At 54.2% G+C, this 23,951-nt stretch overlaps 1 protein-coding gene across 3 annotated transcripts in view; it reads right to left on the bottom strand.

The window, feature by feature from the left end:
• The window catches only part of NIPBL (NIPBL cohesin loading factor), a 400,749-nt gene that overhangs the window by 63,930 nt on the left and 312,868 nt on the right, over positions 1 to 23,951 (bottom strand). For all 3 annotated transcript variants that reach the window (XM_075328597.1, XM_075328583.1, XM_075328589.1), the window contains exons 31-35: positions 12,230 to 12,328; positions 12,082 to 12,135; positions 11,891 to 11,999; positions 11,668 to 11,804; positions 11,435 to 11,575 (exon numbers count right to left, since the gene is read on the bottom strand). In XM_075328597.1, the coding sequence (XP_075184712.1) occupies positions 11,435 to 11,575; positions 11,668 to 11,804; positions 11,891 to 11,999; positions 12,082 to 12,135; positions 12,230 to 12,328 (540 nt within the window). The remainder of the gene's footprint in view (positions 1 to 11,434; positions 11,576 to 11,667; positions 11,805 to 11,890; positions 12,000 to 12,081; positions 12,136 to 12,229; positions 12,329 to 23,951) is intronic.

Raw genomic sequence — 23,951 nt, 5'->3', positions numbered from 1 at the left:
GAGATGCCACAGATCCGGGTACCACGATCGCCTCGGCCAATCTGGAGCAACGAGAATGGCGCGACGACAGTCGGACCTGATCTTGCGTAACACTCTGGGCAGCATCGCCAGAGGAGGAAACACATAAGGCAGTCGAAACTGTGACCAATCCTGAACTAATGCGTCCGCCGCCAGAGCTCTGTGATCCTGAGACCGTGCCATGAAGGCCGGGACCTTGTTGTTGTGTCGTGACGCCATGAGATCGACGTCCGGCGTTCCCCAGCGGCGACAGATCTCTCGAAACACGTCTGGGTGAAGAGACCATTCCCCCGCGTCCATGCCCTGACGACTGAGAAAATCTGCTTCCCAGTTTTCTACGCCCGGGATGTACACTGCGGAGATCGTGGATGCTGTGGCTTCCACCCACTGCAGAATCCGCCTGACTTCCTGGAAGGCCTGACGACTGCGCGTGCCTCCCTGATAGTTGATGTATGCGACGGCCGTGGCGTTGTCCGACTGTATACGGATCTGTCTGCCCTCCAGCCACCGATGGAAGGCCAATAGGGCTAGATACACCGCCCTTATCTCCAGAACATTGATCTGAAGGGAGGACTCTACCGGAGTCCAGGTTCCCTGAGCCCTGTGGTGGCAGAAAACCGCTCCCCACCCTGACAGGCTCGCGTCCGTGGTGACCACAGCCAAGGTTGGGGGTAGGAAGGATCTTCCTTGCGATAGAGAATTGGGACGGAGCCACCACTGAAGAGACGTCTTGGTTGCAAGGGACAGAGAGACGTTCCTGTCGAGGGAAGTCGACCTCCTGTCCCATTTGCGGAGAATGTCCCATTGGAGTGGCCGCAGATGGAATTGCGCGAACGGCACTGCCTCCATCTCTGCCACCATCTTCCCCAGGAAGTGCATGAGGCGCCTCAAGGGGTATGACTGACCCCGAAGAAGAGATTGTATCCCTGCCTGCAGGGACAGCTGTTTGTCCAGCGGTAGCTTGACTACCGCTGACTGTGTATGAAACTCCATTCCGAGGTAAGTCAGTGATTGGGTCGGTGTCAACTTGGATTTTGGGAAGTTGATTATCCACCCGAACTGCTGGAGAGTCGCCAGAGCGACTGTAAGGCTGTGTTGACACGCCGCCCGAGAAGGTGCCCTGACTAGGAGATCGTCTAAGTAGGGAATCACCGAGTGGCCCTGAGAGTGTAGGACCGCCACTACGGATGCCATGACTTTGGTGAACACCCGTGGGGCTGTCGCCAGGCCGAAAGGCAATGCCACGAACTGAAGGTGCTCGTTCCCGATGGCGAAACGCAAGAAGCGTTGATGTTCGGGTGCGATCGGCACATGGAGATAAGCATCCTTGATGTCGATCGATGCTAGGAAGTCTCCTTGTGACATCGAGGCGATGACCGAGCGGAGAGATTCCATCCGAAACCGTCTGGTGCTAACATGTCTGTTGAGCAATTTGAGGTCCAGAACGGGGCGGAATGATCCGTCCTTCTTTGGCACCACGAACAAGTTGGAGTAAAAGCCGCGACCATGTTCCTGAGGGGGAACCGGGATCACAACTCCCTCTGTTTTCAGAGTGGCCACTGCCTGAAAAAGTGCGTCGGCCCGAGCGGGGGGCGGAGAGGTTCTGAAGAAACAAGTCTGAGGACGAGAGCTGAACTCTATCCTGTAACCGTGAGACAGAATGTCTCTCACCCATCGGTCTTGAACATGTGGCCACCAGGCGCCGCAAAAGCGGGAGAGCCGGCCACCGACCGAGGATGCGGTTCGGGGATGCCGAGAGTCATGAGGAGGCCGCCTTGGAGGCAGTGCCTCCGGCGGCCTTTTGGGGGCGTGACTTAGACCGCCACGCATAGGAGTTCCTCTGGCCTTTCTCCGGCCTGTTGGACGAAGAGGACTGGGGCTTGGCGGAGGGACGAAAGGACCGAAACCTCGATTGAATTTTCCGTTGCTGAGGTCTCTTAGGTTTGGACTGGGGTAAGGAGGAGTCCTTTCCCTTGGATTCCTTAATAATCTCATCCAATCGTTCGCCAAACAATCGGTCGCCAGAAAACGGCAAACCAGTTAAGAACCTCTTGGAGGCCGAGTCTGCCTTCCATTCGCGCAGCCACATGGCCCTGCGGACTGCCACAGAATTAGCGGATGCCACCGCTATACGGCTAGCAGTCTAGGACTGCGTTCATGGCGTAGGAAGAAAAAGCTGTCGCTTGAGAAGTCAGAGACGCAACCTGCGGAGCAGAATTACGTGTGACTGCATTAATCTCAGCCAGACAAGCGGAGATAGCTTGTAGTGCCCACACGGCTGCAAAGGCCGGGGCAAAAGACGCGCCCGTGGCTTCAAAAATGGATTTCACCAGGAGCTTTATCTGCCTGTCAGTGGCATCCTTCAGCGATGAGCCATCTGCCACCGATACTACAGATCTAGCCGCCAGTCTAGAGACTGGAGGGTCCACCTTGGGACACTGAGCCCAACCCTTAACTACGTCAGAGGGGAAGGGGTAACGTGTGTCAGTAAGGCGCCTAGTAAAGCGCTTGTCCGGAACCGCTCTGGGCTTCTGGACAGCATCTCTGAAGTTAGAGTGATCGAAAAGAAGGGAATTTTGTTTACTTACCGTAAATTCCTTTTCTTCTAGCTCCTATTGGGAGACCCAGACAATTGGGTGTATAGCTTCTGCCTCCGGAGGCCACACAAAGTATTACACTTTAAAAAGTGTAACCCCTCCCCTCTGCCTATACACCCTCCCGTGCATCACGGGCTCCTCAGTTTTGGTGCAAAAGCAGGAAGGAGGAAACTTATAAATTGGTCTAAGGTAAATTCAATCCGAAGGATGTTCGGAGAACTGAACCATGAACCAAAAGAACAATTCAACATGAACAACATGTGTACACAAAAGAACAAACAGCCCGAAGGGCACAGGGGCGGGTGCTGGGTCTCCCAATAGGAGCTAGAAGAAAAGGAATTTACGGTAAGTAAACAAAATTTCCTTCTTTGTCGTTCCATTGGGAGACCCAGACAATTGGGACGTCCAAAAGCAGTCCCTGGGTGGGTAAAAGAATACCTTGATAAAGAGAGCCGAAAACGACCCCCTCTTACAGGTGGGCAACCGCCGCCTGAAGGACTCGCCTACCTAGACTGGCGTCTGCCGAAGCATAGGTATGCACCTGATAGTGTTTCGTGAAAGTGTGCAGACTAGACCAGGTAGCTGCCTGACACACCTGCTGAGCCGTAGCCCGGTGCCGCAATGCCCAGGACGCACCCACGGTAGAATGGGCTTTCAGCCCTGAGGGAACCGGAAGCCCAGAAGAACGGTAGGCTTCAAGAATCGGTTCCTTGATCCACCGAGCCAAGGTTGACTTGGAAGCCTGCGAACCCTTACGCTGGCCAGCGACAAGGACAAAGAGCGCATCTGAACGGCGCAGGGGCGCTGTGCGAGACACGTAGAGCCGGAGTGCTCTCACCAGATCTAACGATTGCAAATCCTTTTCACATTGGTGAACTGGATGAGGGCAAAATGAAGGTAAGGAGATATCCTGATTGAGATGAAAAGGGGATACCACCTTAGGGAGAAATTCCGGGACCGGACGCAGAACCACCTTATCCTGGTGAAAAACCAGGAAGGGGGCTTTGCATGACAGCGCTGCTAGCTCCGACACTCTACGGAGCGATGTAACTGCCACTAGAAATGCCACCTTCTGCGAAAGACGTGATAAAGAGACATCCCGCAACGGCTCGAAAGGTGGTTTTTGAAGAGCCGTTAGCACCCTGTTAAGATCCCAGGGTTCCAGCAGACGCTTGTAAGGTGGGACTATGTGGCAAACTCCTTGCAAGAACGTGCGGACCTGCGGAAGCCTGGCTAGACGCTTTTGAAAAAATACGGATAGCGCAGATACTTGTCCCTTGAGAGAGCCGAGAGACAAACCCTTGTCCATTCCGGATTGAAGGAATGAAAGAAAAGTGGGTAAGGCAAACGGCCAGGGGGTAAAACCCTTATCAGAGCACCAGGATAAGAAGATCCTCCAAGATCTGTGATAGATCTTGGCGGACGTTGGTTTCCTGGCCTGTCTCATAGTGGCAATAACATCTTGAGATAACCCTGAGGACGCTAGGAGCCAGGACTCAATGGCCACACAGTCAGATTGAGGGCCGCAGAATTCAGATGGAAAAACGGCCCTTGAGACAGCAAGTCTGGGCGGTCTGGGAGCGCCCACGGTTGACCCACCGTGAGGTGACACCGATCCGGGTACAACGACCGCCTCGGCCAATCTGGAGCGACGAGAATGGCGCGACGACAGTCAGACCTGATTTTGCGCAGCACTCTGGGCAGCATCGCCAGAGGGGGAAATACATAAGGCAGTCGAAACTGCGACCAATCCTGAACTAATGCGTCCGCCGCCAGAGCTCTGTGATCTTGAGACCGTGCCATGAATGCCGGGACTTTGTTGTTGTGCCGTGACGCCATGAGATCGACGTCCGGCGTTCCCCAGCGGCGACAGATCTCTCGAAACACGTCTGGGTGAAGAGACCATTCCCCCGCGTCCATGCCCTGGCGACTGAGAAAGTCTGCTTCCCAGTTTTCTACGCCCGGGATGTGAACTGCGGATATGGTGGAGGCTGTGGCCTCCGCCCACAGCAGAATCCGCCGGACTTCCTGGAAGGCTTGACGGCTGCGCGTGCCGCCCTGGTGGTTGATGTACGCGACCGCCGTGGCGTTGTCCGACTGTATGCGGATCTGCCTGCCCTCCAGCCACCGATGGAACGCCTTTAGGGCTAGATACACTGCCCTTATCTCCAGAACATTGATCTGAAGGGAGGACTCTGTCGGAGTCCAGGTTCCCTGAGCCCTGTGGTGGGGAAAAACCGCTCCCCACCCTGACAGACTCGCGTCCGTCGTGACCACAGCCCAGGATGGGGGCAGGAAGGATTTTCCCTGCGACAGAGAAGTGGGAAGAAGCCACCACTGAAGAGAGGTTTTGGCTGCCAGGGAAAGAGAGACGTTCCTGTCTAGGGACGTCGACCTCCTGTCCCATTTGCGGAGAATGTCCCATTGGAGTGGGCGCAGATGAAACTGCGCAAAGGGGACTGCCTCCATTGCTGCCACCATCTTCCCCAGGAAGTGCATGAGGCGCCTTAAGGGGTGTGACTGGCCCCGAAGAAGAGAGTGCACCCCTGTCTGCAGCGAAAGCTGTTTGTCCAGCGGTAGCTTGACTATCGCTGAGAGAGTACGAAACTCCATCCCGAGGTAAGTCAGTGATTGGGTCGGTGTCAACTTGGACTTTGGGAAATTGATGATCCACCCGAACCGCTGGAGAGTCTCCAGAGCGACGGTCAGGCTGTGTTGACACGCCACCCGGGAGGGTGCCTTGACTAGGAGATCGTCTAAGTAAGGGATCACCGAGTGGCCCTGAGAGTGTAGGACCGCCACAACGGATGCCATGACCTTGGTGAAGACCCGTGGGGCTGTCGCCAGGCCGAAAGGCAGTGCCACAAACTGAAGGTGTTCGTCCCCGATGGCGAAACGCAGGAAGCGTTGATGCTCGGGTGCGATCGGCACATGGAGATAAGCATCCTTGATGTCGATTGATGCTAGGAAGTCTACTTGTGACATCGAAGCGATGACCGAGCGGAGAGATTCCATCCGGAACCGTCTGGTTCTCACATGTCTGTTGAGTAGCTTGAGGTCCAGAACGGGACGGAATGATCCGTCCTTTTTTGGCACCACGAACAAGTTGGAGTAAAAACCGCGACCACGTTCCTGAAGGGGAACGGGGATCACAACTCCTTCTGTCTTCAGAGCGTCCACCGCCTGAAAAAGTGCATCGGCTCGAGCGGGGGGCGGAGAGGTTCTGAAGAAACGAGTCGGAGGACGAGAGCTGAACTCTATCCTGTAACCGTGAGACAGAATGTCTCTCACCCATCGGTCTTGGACATGTGGCCACCAGGCGTCGCAAAAGCGGGAGAGCCTGCCACCGACCGAGGATGCGGTTTGGGGAGGCCGAAAGTCATGAGGAGGCCGCCTTGGAGGCAGTGCCTCCGGCGGTTTTTTGGGGACGTGACTTAGACCGCCACGCATAAGAGTTCCTCTGGCCCTTCTCTGGCCTGTTGGACGAGGAGGATTGGGACTTGGCTGAGGGCAGAAAGGACCGAAACCTCGATTGTATTCTCCGTTGCTGAGGTCTCTTCGGTTTGGACTGGGGTAAGGACGAGTCCTTTCCCTTGGATTCCTTAATAATTTCATCCAATTGCTCGCCAAACAATCGGTCGCCAGAAAACGGCAAACCGGTTAAGAACTTCTTGGAAGCAGAGTCTGCCTTCCATTCGCGTAGCCACATGGCCCTGCGGACTGCCACCGAATTAGCGGATGCTACCGCTGTACGGCTAGCAGAGTCCAGGACGGCGTTCATGGCGTAGGACGAAAACACCGACGCCTGAGAAGTCAAAGACGCAACTTGCGGAGCAGAGGTACGTGTGACCGCATTAATCTCAGACAGACTAGCTGAGATAGCTTGGAGTGCCCACACGGCTGCAAAGGCCGGGGCAAAAGACGCGCCTGTGGCTTCATAGATGGATTTCATCAGGGGCTCTATCTGCCTGTCAGTGGCATCCTTGAGCGATGAGCCATCTGCAACTGATACTACAGATCTAGCCGCCAGTCTAGAGACTGGAGGATCCACCTTGGGACATTGAGCCCAACCCTTAACTACGTCAGAGGGGAAGGGGTAACGTGTGTCATTAAGGCGCTTAGTAAAGCACTTGTCCGGAAATGCTCTGTGCTTCTGGACAGCATCTCTGAAGTTAGAGTGATCGAAAAAACGCACTCCGTGTACGTTTGGGAAACCTAAACTGGTGTTTCTCCTGCTGCGAAGCCGACTCCTCTATCGGTGGAGTTGGGGGAGAAAGATCTAGCACCTGGTTGATGGACGCTATAAAGGTCATTTACTATGGCGTCCCCTTCAGGTGTATCAAGATTGAGAGCAACGTCAGGGTCAGAGCCCTGAGCTGCGACATCCGCCTCATCCTCCAGAGAGTCCTCAAGCTGAGACCCCGAGCAGCGTGAGGAAGTCGGGGAAGATTCCCAGCGAGCCCGCTTAGCCGGTCTGGGACTGTGGTCCGTGCCGGAGTCCTCCACGTGAGACCTAGGGGCCACCCCGGGAGCACGCTGCGGCGCAGACCGAGAGGGGCCTGGAGGCGATGATCCAACAGTGCCCGGGGCCTGTGTAAGGACCGATCTGGACTGCAAGGCTTCTAGTAGCTTAGCAGACCATTTGTCCATAGACTGAGCCATGGATTGTGAAAGCGACTCAGACAGTTTGTCAGCCAAAACTGCAAACTCTGTCCCTGCCACCTGGACAGGGGAAGCAGGCGGTTCTGCCTGAGCCGAGGGTCCCACTAGTGCCCGAGGCTCCGGCTGAGCGAGTGCAACAGGGGCCGAGCATTGCTCACAGTGAGGGTAGGTGGAACCTGCAGGTAACATAGCCGCACAAGAGGTACAGGTTGCAAAATAACCCTGTGTCTTGGCACCCTTGCTCCTTGTGGACGACATGCTGTTGTCTCCTAGGAGAGTGATCACTGAGGGTATATAGCCAAAAGCAAAACAACTCGGCCGAACAGAGAAAATATATACAAATATATATATATATATATATATATATATATATATATATATATATATATATATATATATATATATATATATATACACACACACACACACACACACACACACACACACACACTTCGGCACCCTAGGGGGACCAGCACCGGGTGACCGGTGTGGCTTACTGACCGCCCAAAGCGGTGTGTGTCCACCAGATTCCCTGCCTTGGGCCTCCCAGAGCTGCAGAGCTCGTTCCTGAAATCCTCCACCGGCAGAATGTGTTGTAAAAATGGCTGCCGGAGCTCTCAGGGGAGGAGGGAGCCGTGGGCGGCGACTAGTAAAGTGCGGGAATCTGGTGCCCCACAGTGATCAGTGAGGGGGGGGGAGGAAACCTAAAGTATGCTCCAGCCCTCACTGCCGACGTCAGGTCGACCGTCCCGCCCTTACCCCTGACTGGCAGGCCCGGGGGCGGGAGTTATGGTACTAGGCCGCATGAAGCCGGGGACTAAATTTAATACCGCGGTCGACAAACAGGCGCGGTCGGCGCGGAAGTCCCGGTCGTCACAAAACCAGCAGCAGCTGCAGCGTCTGTGAAACAAGCGCTCCATGCACCGTCCCCATGGGGACACAGAGTACCTTTAGATGCAGGGCCCTGTCCCTGATGATACAAAGTCTCCTGTCCGGCAGATTCCCACAGGGGCTGCGGAGGGAGCCCGGTCCCAGTGAATGGATGACCGGTCAGGATCCCACTTCTCCCAGAGCCACTAAGGGATGGTGAAGGAAAACGGCATGTGGCTCCAGCCTCTGTACCCGCAATGGGTACCTCAACCTTAACAGCACCGCCGACTTAGTGGGGTGAGAAGGGAGCATGCCGGGGGCCCTGTGGGGGCCCTCTTTTCTTCCAACCGATAAAATCAGCAGCTGCTGCTGACTAAAATGGGAGCATGAGTGGATGTGTGCCTCCTTCCACACAAAGCATAAAAACTGAGGAGCCAGTGATGCATGGGAGGGTGTATAGGCAGAGGGGAGGGGTTACACTTTTTAAAGTGTAATACTTTGTGTGGCCTCCGGAGGCAGAAGCTATACACCCAATTGTCTGGGTCTCCCAATGGAGCGACAAAGAAAAGCACTCCGTGTACGTTTGGGGAACCGAAACTGGTGTTTCTCCTGCTGAGAAGCCGACTCCTCTACAGGTGGAGGCGGGGGAGACAGATCTAACACCTGGTTAATGGACGAGATAAGATCATTAACTAAGGCGTCCCCTTCAGGTGTATCAAGATTGAGAGCAACGTCAGGTTCAGAGCCCTGAGCTGCGACGTCCGCCTCGTCCTCCAGAGAGTCCTCGGGCTGGGAACCCGAACAGCGTGAAGAAGTCGGGGAAGATTCCCAGCGAGCCCGCTTAGTCGGTCTGGGACTGAGATCCGGGCAGGAGTCCTCCGCGTGGGACCTAGGTCCCAACCTGGGAGCGCGCTGCGGCACGGACCGAGAGGGGCCTGGAGGCGACGAGCTAACTGGGACCGGGGCCTGTGTAAAGACCGGTCTGGACTGCAAAGCTTCTAGCAGCTTGGCAGACCATTTGTCCATAGACTGAGCCATGGATTGCGAAAGTGACTCAGAGTTTCTCAGCAAACTCTGTCCCTGCCGCCTGGACAGGGGGACCAGGTGGGTCTACATGAGCCGAGGGGCCCACTAGTGACCGAGGCTCCGGCTGAGCAAGCGAAACAGGGGCTGAGCATTGCTCACAGTGAGGGTAGGTGGAACCCGCAGGCACCATAGCCGCACAAGAGGTGCAGGTCGCAAAAAAACCCTGTGCCTTAGCACCTTTGCTCCTTGTGGACGACATGCTGTTGTCTCCTAGGAGAGTGATCACTGAGGGTATATGGGAAGGGGTATACAGCCCGACCGAACAGAAATATGTATATAAATACGTATCTATTCCGGCGCCCTGGGGGGGGACCAGCACCGGGTGACCAGTGTGGCTTACCGACCGCTAAAAAGCGAGTGTGTGTCCCCCAGATTCCCTGCCTTAGGTCTCCCAGAGCTGCAGAGCTCTTCTCTGATAATCCTCCACCGGCAGAATGCCAAAAAACATGGCTGCCGGAGCTCTCAGGGGAGGAGTGGAGCCGTGGGCGGTGCTAGAAAAGTGCGGGAATCTGGGGTCCCCACAGTGATCAGTGAGGGGGGAGGAAACATACAGGATGCTCCGGCCCTCACAGCCGACGTCAGGCCGGCCGTCCCGCCCTTACCCCTGACAGGCAGGCCCGGGGGCGGGATTTTAGCTACTAGGCCGCGATGAAGCCGGGGACTAAATTTAAGACCGCGGCCGACAAGCAGGCTCGGTCGGCGCGGAAGTCCGCCGGTCTTCCGAAATCAGCAGCTGCTGCAGCGTCCGGGAATAAGGCGCTCCATGCACAGTCCCCATGGGGACACAGAGTACCTTATAGATGCAGGGCCCGATCCCTGAGGAAGAATAGACTCCTGTCCAGCAGATTCCCACAGGGGCTGCGGAGGGAGCCCGGTCCCAGTGAATGGACGACCGGTCAGGATCCCACTTCTCCCAGAGCCACTAAGGGATGGTGAAGGAAAACGGCATGAGGCTCCGGCCTTTGTACCCGCAATGGGTACCTCAACCTTAACAGCACCGCTGACTTTAGTGGGGTGAGAAGGGAGCATGCCGGGGACCCCGTGGGGGTCCTCTTTTCTTCCAACCGATATAACTAATCTGAGAATGCATGAGTGGATGTGTGCCTCCTTCCACACAAAGCATAAAACTGAGGAGCCCGTGATGCACGGGAGGGTGTATAGGCAGAGGGGAGGGGTTACACTTTTTAAAGTGTAATACTTTGTGTGGCCTCCGGAGGCAGAAGCTATACACCCAATTGTCTGGGTCTCCCAATGGAGCGACAAAGAAAATATATAGTGTATTTTTCAGATTATAAGATGCACTTTTCCTCCCAAAACCTTGGAAGGAAAGTGATGGGTGCGTCTTAAAATCCGAATGTAGTTTACTGGGGCGTGGTGAAGAGGGGTCACAGGAGCCAGGGGCAATTCGGCGGCGGCGCTGGTGCAGCAAAACGGCGGCGGCGCTGGTGCAGCAAAACGGCGGCGGCTCTGGTGCAGCAAAACGGCGGCTCTGGTGCAGCAAAACGGCGGCGGCGCTGGTGCAGCAAAACGGCGGCGGCGCTGGTGCAGCAAAACGGCGGCGGCGCTGGTGCAGCAAAACGGCGGCGGCGCTGGTGCAGCAAAACGGCGGCGGCGCTGGTGCAGCAAAACGGCGGCGGCGCTGGTGCAGCAAAACGGCGGCGGCGCTGGTGCAGCAAAACGGCGGCGGCGCTGGTGCAGCAAAACGGCGGCGGTGCTGGTGCAGCAAAACGGCGGTGGCGCTTGTGCAGCAAAACGGCGGCGGCGCTTGTGCAAACTGCGGCGGCGGTGAGGGCTTCAAATAATGGCGCCCGGAGCAGGCGTGTGCACAGATGGACCTTGCGGCTCAAGATCTCATCTGCGCACTCACCGCCTCTATTGATCTCCCTGCAAGTGAACTTAAGCAAAATGGCGTCCAGACGTGGCGCGTGCACAGATTTGATCTTGCTTGTCATTGATGGTCATTCGGGCACCATTATTTGAAGCTTTCATCACCCTCAGCCCCAGGCCAGCTTCCATTCTGGATAGCATCTGGGACACCCGACAGCTGCACCGCCCTGCTCCCCACCACCCATCTGGTAAGACACCATCAGATTATAAGATGGACCCATTTTTTTTGTCTCTAAATTTGGAGTGCGTCTTATAAACTGACAACTACAGTATATAGTACACAAAATCACAGCAGGCGATTTCCAGACACGTACCGTCATGCCATACTTGATGATTAGTTTCATGAGATCCTCCTCGATAGTGGCGAGGAAGGTCTCGCTCGGATGTTCCATCAGTGGCACGACCAGCTCCAGGATTTTAGCTACGTTGCATATTACCATGAAATCATTCTGTGTCTGTGAAAATAGAATTAAGACGAGGTTTTAATCACGGGATCCTAATTACCGTGTGCATAAATTGTTAAAGACAAATCCCCAGGAATACTTACGCTACATTTAGTGGTGAGGTACGGCTGCATGGTCATGGCATGTTTTACCATCAACTGAGGCCTGATTTTACTAAATAGGAACAGAGTGGTGATACAAGCCACCAGCCGCCCGGAGTTCACGCCTCTATTGTCTGAATCTTAAAAAATAAATAAATAAAAATTAAATTAATAAATCACAAAGAGCTTCTACTAAACAAAGAAAGTTCCTCGACGGTCTACCCACCAGCCATGGACTCCTCATACTTGAGGATGTGCTCCACCAGGTTGTCCACCAGCTGCGTGCAGGCTTTTTTCACAGGTTTGTACGAGGAATCCTCTTCTGCTTTTAACAGCTGGGAGAAGAAAATAGTCAGTTTTTACTCTTTACAAGTAAATTTCCATCATCTTTAAGATCTGCACGCTTCTTGTTCTCACATTTTGAAGCAGTTGTTCAAACCAGTCGTATCCCGTGTCTCGGCACGCAGCGACCTAACGGGGAAAAACAAAAAAACAAGGTCCGGGTTAATCAAGACATTTAATCCTAGTGACGCAACGCCCATCCGCAGCTTTCAGAATCACTTACCACGTCCGTTATATTCAGGATTTTTCTGGTCATGGCAACTTTATCATTTTGGGGGGTCGGTGTGAACCAGAGCTTCTGGAATGTCTCATTCACCAATTTCTAGTAAAGAAACCAATGACACCATTTTAGACTTTGGGCATTTCTTACTAAATGACAACAAGCAGCCATAATTATTAAAATTATGACAATAATTTATTATTTTTATATATATATATATACACACACACACGTATTATTTTTAGATTATATTTATAATATATGAAGGGAATTTTGTTTACTTACCGTAAATTCCTTTTCTTCTAGCTCCTATTGGGAGACCCAGACAATTGGGTGTATAGCTTCTGCCTCCGGAGGCCACACAAAGTATTACACTTTAAAAAGTGTAACCCCTCCCCTCTGCCTATACACCCCCCCCGTGCATCACGGGCTCCTCAGTTTTGGTGCAAAAGCAGGAAGGAGGAAACTTATAAATTGGTCTAAGGTAAATTCAATCCGAAGGATATTCGGAGAACTGAAAACCATGAACCAAAAGAACAATTCAACATGAACAACATGTGTACACAAAAGAACAACCAGCCCGAAGGGCACAGGGGCGGGTGCTGGGTCTCCCAATAGGAGCTAGAAGAAAAGGAATTTACGGTAAGTAAACAAAATTCCCTTCTTCTTTGTCGCTCCATTGGGAGACCCAGACAACTGGGACGTCCAAAAGCAGTCCCTGGGTGAGTAAAGCAATACCTCGATAAAAAGAGCCGAAAACGGCCCCCTCTTACAGGTGGGCAACCGCCGCCTGAAGGACTCGCCTACCTAGACTGGCGTCTGCCGAAGCATAGGCATGCACCTGATAGTGTTTCGTGAAAGTGTGCAGACTAGACCACGTAGCTGCCTGACACACCTGCTGAGCCGTAGCCTGGTGCCGCAATGCCCAGGACGCACCCACGGCTCTGGTAGAATGGGCTTTCAGCCCTGAAGGAATCGGAAGCCCAGACGAACGGTAGGCTTTAAGAATCGGTTCCTTGATCCAACGAGCCAAGGTTGACTTGGAAGCCTGTGACCCTTTACGCTGGCCAGCGACAAGGACAAAGAGCGCATCAGAACGGCGCAGGGGCGCCGTACGAGAAATGTAGAGTCTGAGTGCTCTCACAAGATCTAACAAGTGCAAATCCTTTTCACATTGGTGAACTGGATTAGGACAAAAGGAAGGTAAGGAGATATCCTGATTGAGATGAAAAGGAGATACCACCTTAGGGAGAAAATCCGGGACCGGACGCAGAACCACCTTATCCTGGTGAAACACAAGGAAGGGGGCTTTGCATGACAGCGCTGCTAGCTCAGACACTCTCCGAAGTGATGTGACTGCCACTAGGAAGACCACCTTCTGCGAAAGACGTGAAAGAGAAACGTCCCTCATCGGCTCGAAGGGTGGTTTCTGAAGAGCCGTTAGCACCCTATTAAGATCCCAGGGTTCTAGCGGACGCTTGTAAGGAGGGACTATGTGGCAAACTCCCTGCAGGAACGTGCGTACCTGCGGAAGCCTGGCTAGACGCTTTTGAAAAAACACGGAAAGCGCCGATACTTGTCCCTTGAGAGAGCCGAGAGACAAACCCTTGTCCATTCCGGATTGAAGGAATGACAAAGAAGGGAATTTTGTTACTTACCGTAAATTCCTTTTCTTCTAGCTCCTATTGGGAGACCCAGACGATTGGGTGTATAGCTACTGCCTCCGGAGGCCACACAAAGCATTACACTAAAAAGTGTAAGGCCCCTCCCCTTCTGGCTATACACCCCCAGTGGGATCACTGGCTCACCAGTTTTAGTGCAAAAGCAAGAAGGAGGAAAGCCAATAACTGGTTTAAACAAATTCACTCCGAAGTAACGTCGGAGAACTGAAAACCATTCAACATGAACAACATGTGTACCCGAAAAAACAACCAAAAATCCCGAAGGACAACAGGGCGGGTGCTGGGTCTCCCAATAGGAGCTAGAAGAAAAGGAATTTACGGTAAGTAACAAAATTCCCTTCTTCTTCGGCGCTCCATTGGGAGACCCAGACGATTGGGACGTCCAAAAGCTGTCCCTGGGTGGGTAAAGAATACCTCAAGTTAGAGCTGCGAAGACAGCCCTCCCCTACGGGGAGGCAACTGCCGCCTGCAGGACTCTTCTACCTAGGCTGGCGTCCGCCGAAGCATAGGTATGCACCTGATAATGTTTGGTGAAAGTGTGCAGACTCGACCAGGTAGCTGCCTGGCACACCTGTTGAGCCGTAGCCTGGTGACGCAATGCCCAGGACGCACCCACGGCTCTGGTAGAATGGGCCTTCAGCCCTGATGGAACCGGAAGCCCAGCAGAACGGTAGGCTTCAAGAATTGGTTCTTTGATCCATCGAGCCAGGGTGGCCTTAGAAGCCTGCGACCCCTTGCGCTTACCAGCGACAAGGACAAAGAGTGCATCCGAACGGCGCAGGGGCGCCGTGCGGGAAATGTAGATTCTGAGTGCTCTCACCAGATCTAACAAATGTAAATCCTTCTCATACCGATGAACTGCATGAGGACAAAAAGGCAAAGAGATATCCTGATTAAGATGAAAAGAGGATACCACCTTCGGGAGAAACTCCTGAATGGGGCGCAGCACTACCTTGTCCTGGTGGAAGACCAGGAAGGGAGCCTTGGATGACAGCGCTGCTAGCTCAGACACTCTCCGAAGAGATGTGATCGCTACCAGAAAAGCCACTTTCTGTGATAGTCTAGAAAGTGAAACCTCCCTCAGAGGCTCGAAGGGCGGCTTCTGGAGGGCAACTAGCACCTTGTTCAGATCCCATGGATCTAACGGTCGCTTGTACGGGGGTACGATATGACAAACCCCCTGCAGGAACGTGCGCACCTTAGAAAGACGTGCTAGACGCTTCTGAAAAAAGACGGATAGCGCCGAGACTTGCCCTTTAAGGGAGCCGAGCGACAAACCTTTTTCTAACCCAGATTGCAGGAAAGACAGAAAGGTAGGCAATGCAAATGGCCAGGGAGACACTCCCTGAGCAGAGCACCAGGATAAGAATATCCTCCACGTTCTGTGGTAGATCTTAGCGGACGTGGGCTTCCTAGCCTGTCTCATGGTGGCAACGACCCCTTGGGACAATCCTGAAGACGCTAGGATCCAGGACTCAATGGCCACACAGTCAGGTTCAGGGCCGCAGAATTCCGATGGAAAAACGGCCCTTGGGACAGTAAGTCTGGTCGGTCTGGTAGTGCCCACGGTTGGCCGACCGTGAGATGCCACAGATCCGGATACCACGCCCTCCTTGGCCAGTCTGGGGCGACGAGTATGACGCGGCTGCAGTCGGATCTGATCTTGCGTAGCACTCTGGGCAAGAGTGCCAGAGGTGGAAACACATAAGGGAGCCGGAACTGCGACCAATCTTGCACTAAGGCGTCTGCCGCCAGAGCTCTGTGATCGCGAGACCGTGCCATGAAGGTTGGGACCTTGTTGTTGTGCCGGGACGCCATTAGGTCGACGTCCGGCCTTCCCCAGCGGCGACAGATTTCCTGAAACACGTCCGGGTGAAGGGACCATTCCCCTGCGTCCATGCCCTGACGACTGAGGAAGTCTGCTTCCCAGTTTTCTACGCCGGGGATGTGAACCGCGGATATGGTGGAGGCCGTGGCTTCCACCCACATCAGAATCCGCCGGACTTCCTGGAAGGCTTGCCGACTGCGTGTCCCCCCTTGGTGGTTGATGTATGCCACCGCTGTGGAGTTGTCCGACTGAATTCGGATCTGCCTTCCTTCCAGCCACTGCTGGAAGGCTAGTAGGGCAAGATACACTGCTCTGATCTCCAGAACATTGATCTGAAGGGTGGACTCCTGCTGAGTCCACGTACCCTGAGCCCTGTGGTGGAGGAAAAACTGCTCCCCACCCTGACAGACTCGCGTCTGTCGTGACCACCGCCCAGGACGGTGGTAGGAAGGATCTTCCCTGTGATAATGAGGTGGGAAGAAGCCACCACTGCAGAGAGTCTTTGGCTGTCTGGGAAAGGGAGACTTTCCTGTCCAGGGATGTAGACTTCCCGTCCCATTGGCGGAGAATGTCCCATTGAAGTGGGCGCAGATGAAACTGCGCAAACGGAACCGCCTCCATTGCCGCCACCATCTTCCCGAGGAAGTGCATGAGGCGTCTTAAGGAGTGCGACTGACTTTGAAGGAGAGCCTGCACCCCAGTCTGTAGTGACCGCTGCTTGTCCAGCGGAAGCTTCACTATCGCTGAGAGAGTATGAAACTCCATGCCAAGATACGTCAGGGATTGGGTCGGTGACAGATTTGACTTTGAGAAGTTGATGATCCACCCGAACGTCTGGAGAGTCTCCAGTGCAACATTCAGGCTGAGTTGGCATGCCTCTTGAGAGGGTGCCTTGACAAGTAGATCGTCCAAGTAAGGGATCACAGAGTGTCCCTGAGAGTGCAGGACTGCTACCACTGCCGCCATGACCTTGGTGAACACCCGTGGGGCTGTCGCTAAACCAAATGGCAGCGCTACGAACTGGAGATGGTCGTCTCCTATCACGAAGCGTAGAAAGCGTTGGTGCTCTGTAGCAATCGGCACGTGGAGATAAGCATCTTTGATGTCTATTGATGCTAGGAAATCTCCTTGAGACATTGAGGCAATGACTGAGCGGAGGGATTCCATCCGGAACCGCCTGGCGTTCACATGCTTGTTGAGCAGTTTCAGGTCCAGAACAGGACGGAATGAGCCGTCCTTTTTTGGCACCACAAAGAGATTGGAGTAAAAACCTTGTCCTTGTTTCCGAAGAGGAACAGGGACCACCACTCCTTCTGCTCTTAGAGAATTCACCGCCTGCAGAAGGGCATCTGCTCGGTCGGGATGTGGGGAAGTTCTGAAGAACCGAGGCGGAGGACGAGAACTGAACTCTATCCTGTACCCGTGAGACAAAAGGTCTGTTACCCACCGGTCTTTGACCTGTGGCAGCCAAATGTCGCAAAAGCGGGAGAGCCTGCCACCGACCGAGGATGCGGAGGGAGGCGGCCGAAAGTCATGAGGCAGCCGTCTTGGAAGCGGAACCTCCGGTTGCTTTCTTGGGGCGTGAGTGGGCCCGCCAGGAATCAGAGCTCCTTTGCTCTTTCTGAGTCCCTTTGGACGAGGAGAATTGGGGCTTGCCCGAGCCTCGAAAGGACCGAAACTTTGACTGCCACTTCCTCTGTTGAGGTTTGCTTGATCTGGGCTGGGGTAAGGAAGAGTCCTTACCTTTGGACTGTTTAATGATTTCCGCCAATTGCTCACCAAACAGTCTGTCTCCAGATAATGGCAAGCTGGTTAAAGGGAACCTGTCATCAGGAATTTGGCTTTCAACCTAAACGTTTCCCCCTCTGCAGCTCCTGGGCTGCATTCTAGGAAGGTTTTTGTACTTTTTGTGCCCCTTTTTAAACCAAAATAAACACTTTATAAACTTGTACCTTTCTGTTTGAAAATCTTGTTAATTTTCCATGGGGGCGGGCCGTGTGGCGTCCGTTGCTGTAGCTTACGCCGTCCCCCATGCTCCAAATCATGCCTCATAACGCCGCCCACTGCGCCGAGATCCCGTGCACGCCGGGACACCTAGTGACGTGGTCGCAGGCACGAGAGTATGGGCGGCGCTGTGATTGCATCGCAAGTGCGCGCCCATACTCTCGTGTGCGCGCTCTCCCCTCTGTACGTCGCTCAGATCCTCTGCTTCTCCTGTGCTCCGCTCCTCCCATCTATTTCCTGCTGCAGGGTACGATGGGAAGGAGGTGACGTCGGGCCGGCGCAGAACGCTGGAGGCAGTGGGGGAAAGGGCGGGCACGAGAGTATGGGCGGGCACTTGCGATGCAATCACAGCGCCGCCCATACTCTCGTGCATGCGACCACGTCACTAGGTGTCCCGGCGTGCACGGGACCTCGGCGCAGTGGGCGGCGTTATGAGGCATGATTTGGAGCATGGGGGACGGCGTAAGATACAGCAACGGACGCCACACGGCCCGCCCCCATGGAAAATTAACAAGATTTTCAAACAGAAAGGTACAAGTTTATAAAGTGTTTATTTTGGTTTAAAAAGGGGCACAAAAAGTACAAAAACCTTCCTAGAATGCAGCCCAGGAGCTGCAGAGGGGGAAACGTTTAGGTTGAAAGCCAAATTCCTGATGACAGGTTCCCTTTAAACATTTTTTAGAAGCAGAATCTGCTTTCCATTCTTTTAACCACAAGGCTCTGCGCAAAACTACAGAGTTGGCGGATGCCATTGCGGTACGGCTCGTAGAGTCCAGTACCGCATTAATAGCGTAGGTCGCAAACGCAGTCATTTGCGTAGTTAAGGACGCCACTTGCGGCACTGCTGGACGTATGAAAGAGTCCACCTGTGCCAGACCAGCTGAAATAGCTTGGAGCGCCCACACGGCCGCGAATGCTGGAGCAAACGACGCGCCAATAGCTTCATAGACAGATTTCAACCAGAGGTCCATCTGTCTGTCATTGGCATCTTTAAGTGAAGCCCCATCCTCCACTGCAACTATGGATCTAGCTGCCAGCCTGGATATTGGAGGGTCCACTTTTGGACACTGGGTCCAGCGTTTGACCACGTCAGGGGGAAAGGGATAACGTGTATCCTTAAGACGTTTGGAAAAACGCTTGTCCGGATAAGCATTGTGTTTCTGGATTGACGCTCTGAAGTCAGAGTGGTCCAGAAAAGTACTCAATTTACGCTTGGGATACAGGAAATGGAATTTCTCCTGCTGAGCAGCTGCCTCCTCTGCTGAAGGGGCTGGGGGAGAAATATCCAACAGCCTATTGATGGCCGCAATAAGGTCATTTACCATGGCGTCACCATCTGGCGTATCCAAATTGAGTGCGGTGTCAGGGCTAGACTCCTGATCACCCCCCTCTGTCTCATCATATAGAGACCCTTCTCGCTGAGACCCTGACCCGCGTGATGACGTGGAGGGTCTCTCCCAGCGAGCTCGCTTAGGCGGGCTGGGACTGTCATCAGAATCAGAGCCCTCAGCCTGTGATGCCGGTGACCCCCTTGAAGTACGGATTAGTTCCAACTGAGGGGGACCGGGGAACATAGGCACAGCGGTGTCCATGGTCTGAGCAACTGGCCTGGACTGCAAGGTCTCCAGGATTTTTGTCATAGTCACAGACATTTTATCAGCAAAGACTGCAAATTCTGTCCCCGTCACCGGGGCAGGGTTCACAGGCGTCTCTGCCTGGGCTACCACCACCATAGGCTCTGGCTGACGAAGTGCCACTGGGACTGAACATTGCACACAATGAGAGTCGTTGGAGCCTGCTGGTAGATTAGCCCCACATGCTGTACAAACAGTGTATACAGCCCGTGCCTTGGCACCCTTGCGTTTTGTGGATGACATGTTGTTGTCTCCCCAGAGCAATATAGGGTATACAGCCAAGAAGCGACCTTACAGTGCAGTATATATATATCTGGTACAGGAAAAAGTACACCAATACACACTGTGGCACTAAGTGGGGCCAGCACTAAAGTGCTGCTTACCGCCCGCTAAACGCGGGTGTGTGGTCGCCAGAAATCCCTAGTCTGGGTCTCCCAGAGCCTGTGTCCGTCCTCCAGCCAGACTGCATGCAGGAATGGCTGCCGGCGTCCTGTGGAGGGGGGGGCGGGCCCTGGGCGTGCCAGACTAAAAGCGGGAAACCTGCGTCCCACTGTGCCTAGTGAGAGGGCTGGAGCATGTAAATAAGGCTCCAGCCCTCGGCACTGAGTAAACGTACAGCGTCTCTCCCCTTCCCTGATTGACAGGGAGGGGGCGGGAACGAAGCGGAGCCAGGGCCGCAAAAGCCGGGGACTAAATTTATAAGCGCCGCCGCCGTAAAAGCGCGGTCGGCGCTAAGTCCCCGGCGCACTACAAGTCCCAGCCGCGCCGCCGCTCCGAGAGTGGCCGGCGCGGTAGTTCCCAGCATATGACGTCACCCAGCTAAGCTGCTGTGACTCCAAACCCCAGCGTACAGCGCTACTGTCCCCGGCGCACTAACACACCCAGCAAGTCTGGCGTGTGCGTGCCTGCCTGTACGGGGACACAGAGTACCTGAAAGTTGCAGGGCCTTGTCCCTGAACGGTACACAGCTCCGTATCCAGCAGGTTCACTGGGTCTGTGGATGGAGCCCGGCCTCCGGGCTTGGGGGCCGGTAAGATCCCACTTCCCCAGAGCCCCTCAGGGGGATGGGGAAGGAAAACAGCATGTGGGCTCCAGCCTCCGTACCCGCAATGGGTACCTCAACCTTACAAACCACAAGTGGGGAGAGAAGGGAGCATGCTGGGGGCCCTATATGGGCCCTCTTTTCTTCCATCCGACATAGCAGCTACTGCTGACTAAACAGTGGAGCTATGCGTGGATGTCTGACCTCCTTCGCACAAAGCAGAAAACTGGTGAGCCAGTGATCCCACTGGGGGTGTATAGCCAGAAGGGGAGGGGCCTTACACTTTTTAGTGTAATGCTTTGTGTGGCCTCCGGAGGCAGTAGCTATACACCCAATCGTCTGGGTCTCCCAATGGAGCGCCGAAGAAAAAGTGGGCAAAGCAAACGGCCAGGGAGTAAAACCCTGATCAGAACACCAGGATAAGAAGATCCTCCACGTCCTGTGGTAGATCTTGGCGGACGTTGGTTTCCTGGCCTGTCTCATAGTGGCAATGACCGCTTGAGATAACTCTGAAGACGCTAGGATCCAGGACTCAATGGCCACACAGTCAGGTTGAGGGCCGCAGAATTCAGATGGAAAAATGGCCCTTGAGACAGCAAGTCTGGTCGGTCTGGTAGTGTCCACGGCTGACCCACCGTGAGATGCCACAGATCCGGGTACCACGACCTCCTCGGCCAGTCTGGGGCGATGAGGATGGCGCAGCGGCAGTCGGACCTGATTTTGCGTAACACTCTGGGCAGCAGTGCCAGAGGAGGAAACACATAAGGCAGTCGAAACTGCGACCAATCCTGAACTAATGCGTCTGCCGCCAGAGCTCTGTGATCTTGAGACCGTGCCATGAATGCCGGGACCTTGTTGTTGTGCCGGGACGCCATCAGGTCGACGTCCGGCGTTCCCCAGCGGCAACAAATCTCTTGAAACACGTCCGGGTGAAGAGACCATTCCCCTGCGTCCATGCCCTGGCGACTGAGAAAGTCTGCTTCCCAGTTTTCTACGCCCGGGATGTGAACTGCGGAGATGGTGGAGGCTGTGGCTTCCACCCACAGCAGAATCCGCCGAACTTCTTGGAAGGCCTGACGACTGCGTGTGCCGCCTTGGTGATTGATGTACGACACCGCCGTGGCGTTGTCCGACTGAATTCGGATCTGCCTGCCTTCCAGCCACGGCTGGAACGCCTTTAGGGCTAGATACACTGCTCTTATCTCCAGAACATTGATCTGAAGGGCGGACTCTGGCTGAGTCCAGGTGCCCTGAGCCCTGTGGTGGAGAAAAACCGCTCCCCACCCTGACAGACTCGCGTCCGTCGTGACCACCGCCCAGGATGGGGGCAGGAAGGATTTTCCTTTCGACAGAGAAGTGGGAAGAAGCCACCATTGAAGAGAGACTTTGGCTGCCCGAGACAGGGAGACGTTCCTGTCGAGGGACGTCGACCTCCTGTCCCATTTGCGGAGAATGTCCCATTGGAGTGGACGCAGATGAAACTGCGCAAATGGAACTGCCTCCATTGCTGCCACCATCTTCCCTAGGAAGTGCATGAGGCGCCTCAAGGGGTGTGACTGGCCTTGAAGGAGAGATTGCACCCCTGTCTGTAGTGAACGCTGTTTGTCCAGTGGGAGCTTCACTATTGCTGAGAGAGTATGAAACTCCATGCCGAGGTAAGTTAGCGATTGTGTCGGAGTCAATTGTGACTTTGGGAAATTGATGATCCACCCGAACCTCTGGAGAGTCTCCAGAGCAGTATTCAGGCTGTGTTGGCATGCTACCCGGGAGGGTGCCCTGACTAGAAGATCGTCTAAGTAAGGGATCACAGAGTGTCCCTGAGAGTGTAGAACTGCCACCACTGTTGCCATGATCTTGGTGAAGACCCGTGGGGCTGTTGCCAAGCCGAAAGGCAGAGCCACGAACTGAAGGTGTTCGTCTCCGATGGCGAAACGCAGGAAGCGCTGATGCTCTGGTGCAATCGGCACGTGGAGATAAGCATCCCTGATGTCGATTGATGCTAGAAAGTCTCCTTGGGACATCGAGGCGATGAAAGAGCGGAGAGATTCCATCCGGAACCGTCTGATTTTCACGTGTCTGTTGAGCAGTTTGAGGTCCAGAACGTGACGGAATGATCCGTCCTTTTTTGGCACTACAAACAAGTTGGAGTAAAAACCGCGACCACGTTCCTGAAGGGGAACGGGGATCACAACTCCTTCTGTCTTCAGAGTGCTCACCGCCTGAAAAAGAGCATCGGCTCGTTCGGGGGGGCGGAGATGTTCTGAAGAAACGAGTCGGAGGACGAGAGCTGAGCTCTATCCTGTAACCGTGAGACAAAATGTCTCTCACCCATCGGTCTTGGACATGTGGCAGCCAGGCGTCGCAGAAGCGGGAGAGCCTGCCACCGACCGAGGATGCGGTTTGGTGAGGCCGAAAGTCATGAGGAGGCCGCCTTGGGGGCGGTTCCTCCGGCGGTCTTCTTAGGACGTGACTTAGACCGCCATGAATCAGAGTTCCTCTGGCCCTTCTGTGGCCTGTTGGACGTGGAGAATTGAGACCTGGCTGAGGGCCGAAAGGACCGAAACCTCGGTTGTATCTTCCGTTGTTGAGGCCTGTTTGGTTTGGACTGGGGTAAGGACGAGTCCTTTCCCTTGGATTGTTTAATGATTTCATCCAATTGCTCGCCAAACAGACGGTCGCCAGAAAATGGCAAACCGGTTAAGAACTTCTTGGAAGCAGAGTCTGCCTTCCATTCGCGTAGCCACATGGCCCTGCGGACTGCCACTGAATTGGCGGATGCTACCGCTGTACGGCTCGCAGAGTCCAGGACCGCGTTCATGGCGTAGGACGAAAAAGCCGACGCCTGAGAGGTTAAAGACACCACCTGCGGAGTAGAGGCACGTGTGACTGCATTAATCTCAGACAGACAAGCTGAGATAGCTTGGATTGCCCATACGGCTGCGAATGCCGGAGCAAAAGACGCGCCTATGGCTTCATAGATGGATTTCATCAGGAGCTCTATTTGCCTGTCAGTGGCATCCTTGAGCGATGAACCATCTGCCACTGCTACTATGGATCTAGCCGCCAGTCTAGAGACTGGAGGATCCACCTTGGGACACTGAGCCCAACCCTTAACTACGTCAGTGGGGAAGGGATAACGTGTGTCATTAAGGCGCTTAGTAAAGCGCTTGTCCGGAAAAGCTCGGTGTTTCTGGACTGTATCTCTGAAGTTGGAGTGATCGAAAAACGCACTCCGTGTACGTTTGGGAAAACGAAGAAGGGAATTTTGTTTACTTACCGTAAATTCCTTTTCTTCTAGCTCTAATTGGGAGACCCAGACAATTGGGTGTATAGGCTATGCCTCCGGAGGCCGCACAAAGTATTACACTTAAAAGTGTTAAGCCCCTCCCCTTCTGCCTATACACCCCCCGTGCTCCCACGGGCTCCTCAGTTTTGGTGCAAAAGCAAGAAGGAGGGAAAATAATTATAAACTGGTTTAAAGTAACTTCAATCCGAAGGAAACTCGGAGAACTGAAACCATTCAACATGAACAACA

This window comes from Anomaloglossus baeobatrachus, chromosome 1, assembly GCF_048569485.1.
Source record: "Anomaloglossus baeobatrachus isolate aAnoBae1 chromosome 1, aAnoBae1.hap1, whole genome shotgun sequence".
Taxonomy (NCBI): domain Eukaryota; kingdom Metazoa; phylum Chordata; class Amphibia; order Anura; family Aromobatidae; genus Anomaloglossus; species Anomaloglossus baeobatrachus.
Note: the sequence above shows the minus strand (reverse complement) of the source record. Positions and strands in the feature narration are given on the sequence as shown.